Here is a 9,301-nt window from a genome sequence, read left to right on the forward strand (position 1 = left end):
CCATGCCAAAGCAATAATTAATTTTAACTACTACTTCGGAAGCTTATATGTATAGCAAAAAGCATGCAGAGTTGAAAGGTGAATTTGCCACAAAAATCCAAAACGCAGCAACAAAACCTGCTTTGGAAGGTACAGCAATATTTATGGTCACATGCATGGTTACCAGGAACACAGAAGAAAAGGTTATCTCAGGGGATGGATATTCAATAAATCCCCTGCTGCCTTCTGACACTGCTGTAACAAGTCGTGGGAGGACACTATTGAATACTGAACTAGGGAGACTCCATATATACTCTACGAACAAAAAAACGTGGTTTCACATAATTTTAAATAAAAATAATTTTACCCAAGCCTGCGCAGTAAGAAAAACTTTGAAGTCTTCATTAAAAGTTAAAGTTGGATGATCAGCAATACGGTTCAAAAATTTATGTAAAGCTTTTCTTCGAGTCTCAATGAATTCATCACTAAATCGTTCCACCATTCCTTTCATTATGAATTTTTCAGGTAATGGCTAAGGAAAAAAGAAGAAATGCATTGTACAATTCCCATAATATTTGGAGTATTACAATAGTTCTCCTACTTGCTAGAAACCATAGGTATACCTTGTAAAATCCACCATGCAAAAAAATAACTTACAATATTCAACAGTGGTATGGTTCTTGTAGCACACAGTGCAGAAGAATACAAGTACAACAAAGAAAGGATATAAATTACTGCAAATTACTGCAAGTGGCACAATTGCAAACGTAAGAAGTATCTTCGTGAGAGTTTTAATTATCACATACATATAAAGCTAATGAAAATAAATTGATACAATGTTTGTGGGACTTCAGAAAGACCTGAAGAAAGACCTCAAACATCTCTGTATAAAACTGCAGCCATCTTACAAACAAATAGAAATAATTTAAATTTTAGCAAACGAACAGGAATAATCAGTGTTGGATGTGCTTCTTCAAGTTTGCTCTTCAACCAAAGGAAATCCTGATACCGTCTTCGAACTTCATATTCGCTGGTGTCAAATTCACCACGGGATGTCTGAAATCCAGAGGGAGAAAAAACAGGCTGAGGTTAGACCACCACGAAAAAAGAACAAAATCGGGTTAGATTTTGGAGAAAACTTGAGTACTTGTAAGGGAATATATACATAATTCTATTTTGGCCATGTTATTTGTTGCAATTTTTTAAAGTGCAATGATCAGCTAGTTGAAGAGATAAAACATCCCATTTTAGCAAGAAATCAAAGTTCTGGGGGGGGGAGGGAAGCAAGCACTAAACAGCACACAGAGTGACTTAAAATAATTAGCCTATCACAACATTTCCAAAAGATTTCAATCATTATTTTAGTGTGGCATTTTTCTTTTAGCAATCACAGTTATGTCCATCACTTTTAGGGCACATCTTCTGAAGTGATTAGTAATCTACAGATGAGGGAAGTCCATTTTTTAACATTCTGTAACAAAACCCAAACAGCTGACATACGTCCTTGGGACCTGCTGACACTAGTCAACAATCCCCGCACTCAGACCCTGAAAACTTCAGCATATCATAGCAATAACACTTCCTCTGCTGCTTAATGGATTCCGTGTTCCATCATCAATTCAGTTTTCTAGCCCTTTATTAAACTTGCCAACAAGCCTTTAATGCCTAGAAAAAATGCTTATTACAGTGTTGCAAAATTGTCAGACCATGAGATTTATTTTATCACTGCTCTATCTTCTAGAATCAAGCCACAAAGAGCCCATGTTTTCATTAAAGTAACGTGTGCTGTTTAGCATTCATTGTTGCGCAGATTTATAATGTGATGCAAGTAAATTCTAAACCCCTCAAAACATGCTTTTGTAATCTAAACATTTTTGAGGGTTGAATAAAAATTTTTCAAGGTATGTGGGAGGAATGCTATTACTTTATCATCAACAACCAGTACTTCAAATTAAATACTATAAGAAAGGATAGAATAGATAAAAAAGCAAAAGCAATCCACCTTGCAGCCCTTCCATACTTGCCTGAAGAAAAAATGTTCTCTCGTCTACAAAAACATGCATAAAGTGAAAATTATTGCTAGCAACCTAACGAAAATAGCTCTCTTCCTACTCTTTAAATATTTTATGAGGAATTGATATCACCTCTTATTTAAGGATGAATAATTCCCATTTGAAAATTTGGTTTTAAATGAATCTTTTAAAGAGAACTCAAAGTAAAATAAATTAACGGTGCAATTCTCAAAATGCAGCCCACAGAATATTTGCTGGTAATCCCAGGAGCTGGCTGGTCTCATAAGGCTGAATTTCTTCCTTATTTCCCGTAAATAACTTGCATTCAGGACATCTAGAAATACAATTAGTTGTTTCCTAATATTACTTTTTCATTGGCGAATGTGGTGGTGGTTTCCACAGAAATCGCATGCAACTGTAAATGGGAAACAAATGTCCATGTGATAGTGGATGCTGCAATTAGAAAAGAATGGAATCGAAAGACTTTGTAGCAGGCAACATTTAGACAAGACAGAAGACTGGTCCAAGTTGATCCAAAAGTCATAAATATTTGGGCTAATAAGAGTGTCTTCAAACTGAATCAGTCCTGCTGATTCATATTCCAGCTGAAGATCACAACAGAAGATACTACTCGCACATAGAATGGATTTTGCTGTTGAAAAATTAATAAATATTTTCTCAGCATAAAGAACATAAGCGCCTACGTGTGCAGATTTACACTGATTTTTCTTTCCCGAATCTACCGCACAATTTCATACAGTTTTAGTGACAGCTCACGGCAAAATCAGAGTGTAATTTAAATTTAGTAATATCCCAGAGAATGGTATGCAAGAAGAGTGAAAATGCTACTACTGTTATCAATGTGAGCCATTATAGCCATGAATAGATGCTTACCTTTGTGACTACTCTGTATGTAATAAATGTTTCAATGGTTGTAATGTGGCTTTCAGGATCATCAACTGTAATGAAGAGGTCTCTTAATTCTGGTTCATCTTCAATTTTATACTGGTTTATCATTGATGAGGGGGATATTGGCATTGAAGGACTGAATAAGTTTACCTCAGCCAGTGATGTATCCTACAGATAAGATATAAGAACGTCCCCTTCAATACATCTTTGTATACACACTCACACATACAAACACACCTCAGATGCTAAAATAGCAAGCTTTTAAATAATCTGATAAAACAGATAAAACATGGAGCAGATGAAAGAATTATACAGTACATAGCAAATCTATTATCCTTTTTGGTATTGCTTCAGTGAGGATGCAAGAAATGAGATTTATTCTAAAACTGATGAAAGAGCAAAAAGCTACCATTTCAAAAGAATGTTATATGCACAGCTAGAAAGAGAACTTGCCTATGAATGGTAAATTAGTTATGAATCCAAGCACCCAGTAATTGTGTAGGAAACTTATCAACTTTATTAAAATTGTTGGAAGCCAGTTACACAGGACTTAGGAAGTTTGAATTATCTGTAATAACCTGAACAGGGTGGATAAAAAATTATGATTTTAAAAGAAAACAAGACAAAACCTGAATCAGAATGTTTATTGGAATGGGATATTTCTGTTTGCATCCATTTTATAATTAAGGTTGAAAAAGAAAATGTTTAGAGAGACATAAATTTAATCTGTTTTAAAAGAAAAACAGTAAGGATGCAGAATAAGTTTGCTGCTTAATTTCTAAAAAAAAAAGTCAAACCACTGTTTTGCTGAAGTGGAAACCCACTTTTTGATAGCATCAACCACTTCCACCACAGCTCTCTAAGAATATGTCCCTATAGCTGCTGCTTGTGCTCAGAGCGTTCAGTGGTGATCACCCCAATGCTGAGAAAGGGAGTGGAAACTGGAAACAGGCAAGAATTCTCCTTTTCTTCCTCAGATGCAAGTCTGGATGAGATCTACTAATCTGAAATCTTGAAGGACATAGTGACTAGGAAAATAAATTCACAAGCTCCATAAAAGAGCATAATAAATGAGTAAATCATTAAAAGTAATAAATGAGGACAATTAAAATAAATTACTATATTTTAAATATCATAGAATCTATACATTTTTTAAATATATCCAATGCAATGAAGTACTTTCATGAAAAATCTTAAAATTAATCTATTTTCTGGAAGTTTTCTAAAAATGTAGTTAGACTACACTAACTACCGAGTGGCAAAGAGTTCTCCTTTCCAGTGCCTTGCTAACTATTGGAACAAGGAGAAAAGGGATGTTGTTAAGGAGAAAACTGCTCACGTGCCAGAAGTGGAAGCATCCACACAAACTAGAGCGATGGCATCATCCCAAGGCCAACCTCGTGGCAGTGAAGAGCACACCACAGCAGTGCTGCTGGGCTTGGTGAGGGTTGTTTTTTTCCTTTGGATTCAACTGGATCAGAAATTTCTCTGAAACACGTTCTCTCTTGTTCTTTTCCTGCTTTAAACCTCATTGCCTACTGCCATCCCTCTCCTTTGGATTTATCCATGTACTCCCACAAATATGGGGTAGAAATTTATATTGATAACTATGCCCAGAAAGCACTGATGTACCAGTTCTCCTCCCATCACTTACATGCAGTTCTTTGAACTGGGAGATGAAAGCAAGATGGAAGACCAAAGGCAAGACTTCAAATGTTGTATAACTGCTTGTACACCTGTGTGTCCCCACACATGACTCCTATAGTGGCAATCAGGCAGCACTGTCTTGAGCGATGGAGGATAAAAAGAGAAACTTTTCACTGCCCACTAGCACTAGCTGGCCGTGCTCTACGTGAAGGTGGAGGACTGCTAGTTCAGAGCAGCCCATGGGATTCAAAGTGCTGAGACAACGGGAAATTTCCAGGGAAAGAAAAATGCTTTTGAGCATGTAAGGGACCTCAGTGGCTGTGTAACTTGAGAAATAATGACTTTGCAAGGCCTAAATTGGATCAAGGCAAATGTGTTTCATACTTTCTCATTTTCTGTGGATCATTAATATCTTATGTTTCATTCCTCCTTCTAGGTTGCGACTAAAAATTGTTCTATACAGGCTGGTTTCTTAAAGTATATTTTTATATGGAAGGGCTTATGAATATGTAGTTTGTGAAACACAACACGAGCAGTAACAGTCCATAGAATAAGCAGGTGTTCAGTTCCGCTGTAATACATCCAGCGTTCATCTGCACATGAATGAATGCATGCGAGTTTCAAACAAGCATCTGTTTCTCCTTCTTCATCCTCATGATCTTTCAGGTTTACTTCCAGTGGTTCTTGAAGTTTATGTGATATAAGTCTGATGTCATCACTGTAAAAAAAAAAGATGGTAATTTTCTGTTTTCTATACAGCTGCAATTTTGTGGTTTGAACTATGTTTTTGTGTGAATACAGATGAGGGCAGAAGGAGTTTTGTGGCACAGGAAGAACAGAGAATTCTTCTAGCTCTTGGGTTTTATAACTTCTCTTTTTAAAAAAAGACCTTTTTTTCTCTTCATCCATGCAAAGAGCATTAAGGCCCTGTCCCAGATAACGATGCCCTTTCCCACACCACCCCCAGCCCCAGCTACCTACAGTGCCCCTTCTCCCTTCCAAGCCCCTTCAGTCCTGACAGAGCTGTGTGCCAGCCAGCAGACAGGGTCACGCATTTTGATTTACTGCCCAGGAGACCAAACAGATGGAAAATCAAGGAGCTCCTGGCAGCATGAGGGCCTTGTTCTGGGTCTCCTTCCCTTAACACTTGCAGTTACCCTCCCTCACTCTCACATCTGGCTGCAACTGGTCAGTAAGGCTCAAAAATAAGTCAGGGAAGAACAATCCTACAGCAGGAGGAGCCTCCAAGTAGGCTGAGCACACAGCTAGGCCTGCAGCTCTCTGTAGAAGACATTAAGCCCAGGGGTTTGCCTTAACACCACTGCTCCCCAGAGCACAGATCACTGACTCAAGGTTGCCTGTGCGCCTCATCCATCCATCCCTCTCTCCCAGTGAGGATCCAGAGCTTGCAGTCTTCTGAGACCAGGGATCCAAAGCAGGTCTGGAGATAAAGGACATGGTGGCAGAGTCGGTCTTAGAAAAGCTTGGTTGTTGGAGCATTCTTCAAAGAAGCAAAGAGATTCAGGAAGACAGAACAGTTCCTTGGCCAAAAAATTCACTTGTAAATCAGCCTCAAATCCTTGATCAACTTGTTTTGGAAGAAAAATCAGCCTCTCTGCAATTCTGAAGTGGCACGTACATCTTTTCCAAAAATACCAGTAATTGAGTCTTCTGTAACTATGAAATGCAGACTAACACTGCAAAATAGAGTTTGAAAGAAGAGTTGCTAAAGATTTTAAGTATTAACCACAGCGCTGACAGCTTTGTCAATGCTAGGTCATCGTATCAGGTAATGAGGAAGGCAATGATTAACGGATCGGGTATTGCAATACATGTGTGGTGCTCTATACTCTGAAAGTAATGCATCTAAAGCAGGTTGAAAACGTATTTGTGTGACTCATAACTCAACTCCCAGAAGTTGTCTCTGCCAAGAAGACCTCAGAACTTTTTCCACAGTAAAGGAAACTAGGATAAAGTGAAATGCACATCACATCATGAAATGCTTTATCAGAGTTGTCGAAGAAGATGCTAGTCTATAATATTTGAGATATGTCACAGGATACCAGGTCAATGGTTTATGACACTATCAGGTTAAATGTCTATGAATTTTCATAAAATAAACCCCTCTGTTTACATCTTGAGTAATAACTTTGGGTATTGAGGCTGACAATTTTTAAGAATCTCATTTTTCACCATTTTGGTAGCTGGTACATTTCATTGACTAAACTGAGAAAGATGAAGTCGATGTCAGTGTTCAGGCACCGAGCCCCAGACTGCCGCTGCTGTCCCACTTGGCCTGCAAATGCTACACCACTACCTTAAAGACAGTGGTGTGAGAAACCTCATTAAGATACAATTTAAAACAAGGTGGTCCTGGAACAGTACGTTATGGAAAAATCAATTTTACAAAACTTAGTCTGAAGCTATATTTAGCCTGTCAGTTTCCCTGCATATATGGAACATGAACAAATAGGGTGTAATGCCCAATCAACTAGGGTGTAATGCCCAATCAACTTCACGGATTTTCATCAGCTCAAAAGATCAGCCCTCAAATTGCACCTGAAAGCAAACCATGAATTTCTGGTCTATATATAACCACTACATGCAGGTGACCAAGCTTTGGAAAGAATGCTGCATTTTCACATAGTACGACAATTTTTCTTTTTTGCACTAGTAAGTTATCTTGTGGTATGCATTAATAATAGGTAAGATTTAATATAAGAAATATCTTGGCATTAATTCAGGTAGCAGAAATTTAAAGATACAGATATTTGCCATTTAGCAGCAGCAACTCTTATCAACTGCGCTTGGTTTTTTATTCCCAGGGAGCATCACTCTTGACAAGCAAGCAGCGTAACTGTCAATACGCTGTATTAACAGGCAGATACCTGCGAGCAGAACTGCCTGAGCTTACCTAGTAAAAGCAGAAGGATTCAAAGTAAGAAGCAAACAACTAGAATTATATTTTAGCACTGCTTTTGCATGCAAGTTCAGTGAATCATTCATCTCTTTATGCCAAACAAAGACTGGTGCTTTCCTAGAAAATATGATTTAGCTAAGACCCTAGTTACGCTTCAGAAAAACACAGATAATGTGGTGAAATTTAGCCTGACCTCTTGCACGTTACAGACTATTAAATCACCTAATAGTCCCTTCTGGCCTTAAAATCCATGAATGTCGAGAATTTTACTACAGTCAAAGTTTAAATACATAGCTCCCAAGAAAGAAGCTCTGATTCCAATGTTTTTATCCAAGCATACCAAAAAATGTATCTCAGGTACAGAAACAGAATGCATGTTTAATTCATATGACAATTGGTCCTACTGAAAGTATGTCTGTTGTTGCATTTTCAAATAGGAAACACGTCTGCTGTTTCTCTCCAGTGTCGCACATCCTGTCACACAGCAGTTCAGAGGTCTCAGAAGGTGCAGGGGCCTCAGTCCCCTGTACACATTTTATCCACCTATGCTCTCCGTATGTCCCCATGCTATATTTTAGATGCTGCCTTGTTAAGGCCAGCAGACCCACAACACACTCTCTTCTTTACGGGCTGAGGAGGCAAGAGGTAAGTCTCATCTTGACCACATCGGTACAACGTGAGAAACGGTACCCACGGCAGCCAGATTGCACTTTGTTGGATTAATTACAGCAGCGATGCTGGCGAGCCTGGTGCCACGTACCTGGCTAACCGCACGCCGTCAGAGCGCGGGCTCCAGCGAACCGTCAGTTACGGTCCTTTTATTCCCTTCACAAAAAAGTTGTCACCTTCTCCAGCCTCCTACATGGCAGTGCCAGGCTCCCCCTCACCTTTCAAACGAAAGCTCAAAACTGAAACTCGGAGATATTTATTTAATTTACATACATCTGCAATTACTAAATACGGGCGTTTATTTAATGTACAGACACACACGCGGTACATGACAGGCGCGAGTGCCGGTAAGGCCACGGATGTCCCGGCAGCGCAGGGTGAGCGCAGCGCGGCCCGGCCGCAGCAGCAGCCCCCACGCCCGCGCGCGAGCGAACGCCCCCGGGGCCGGGCCGGGCTGGGCTGCCGGGGCTGGGGGGGCGGCGGGGGGGAGAGGGTCGCGGTGGCGGCCGGCGGGGCCCGGTGCTTCTCCCGGGCGGCGGCAGCAGCCGCCCCCGCCCCGCCGGTCGGCGGCCCTGACCCCCGCGTCCCGCTGCCCCGCGCCGCCCCCGCCCGCCCGGCGCCCGGCGGGGCAAAGTGCCGGCGAGGCAGGGAGCGGCCCAGGCCCGGCCCCGGCCCCCGGAGGGCGCTGCCGTACCTTGCTGAACACCTCCAGGTCGTCCTCCTCGTCGTCCAACGACAGCACCTCGGCGGCGGCGGCGGCGGCGAGCGGCGGGCCCCGGGCCGCGCCGGGGGCACCCGCGGGGGCATCGGCCCGGGCCCCAGCCCCTCCCCCGCTGCCGGGGGAAGGCGGGGGGAGCGGCGGCCCCGGTACCCGGCCCTCGGCCTCCATCCTTCCCTGCGAGCGCGGGCGGCGGCCCCGCCAGAGCCGCTCCCCAGGGGACCGCAATTGGCCGCCCGCCGGTCCCCCGCCCCCGCCCGCGGCCCGCCCCCGGCCCCGGCCCGGCCCGGCCCGGCCCGGGGGGCGCGGCCAGTGCGCAGGAGTGGAAACGTCGGCGGGAGGGCCGCCCTGCCGGGCCGGGAGGAAGTGGGAAGCGGAGCCGGGACGGGACGGGCCTGCCCCTCCGGGGGTGGCGGGGCCGCGGCCTGGCAGCGGAGGCCGCCCGGG

At 42.7% G+C, this 9,301-nt stretch overlaps 1 protein-coding gene across 2 annotated transcripts in view; it reads right to left on the minus strand.

The window, feature by feature from the left end:
• SNX7 (sorting nexin 7) overlaps positions 1 to 9,057 on the minus strand; it is a 31,145-nt gene extending 22,088 nt beyond the window's left edge. Inside the window, exons 1-4 of one of the 2 annotated variants that reach the window (XM_040609940.1) lie at positions 8,831 to 9,057; positions 2,886 to 3,068; positions 925 to 1,035; positions 347 to 511 (exon numbers count right to left, since the gene is read on the minus strand). In XM_040609940.1, the coding sequence (XP_040465874.1) occupies positions 347 to 511; positions 925 to 1,035; positions 2,886 to 3,068; positions 8,831 to 9,025 (654 nt within the window). In that variant the 5' untranslated portion in view covers positions 9,026 to 9,057. The remainder of the gene's footprint in view (positions 1 to 346; positions 512 to 924; positions 1,036 to 2,885; positions 3,069 to 8,830) is intronic. The other variant, XM_040609941.1, reaches the window with a different exon arrangement.
• Positions 9,058 to 9,301: the final 244 nt, after the last annotated feature.

Source organism: Falco naumanni, chromosome 11 (genome assembly GCF_017639655.2).
Source record: "Falco naumanni isolate bFalNau1 chromosome 11, bFalNau1.pat, whole genome shotgun sequence".
In the NCBI taxonomy this organism is placed as follows: Eukaryota; Metazoa; Chordata; class Aves; order Falconiformes; family Falconidae; genus Falco; species Falco naumanni.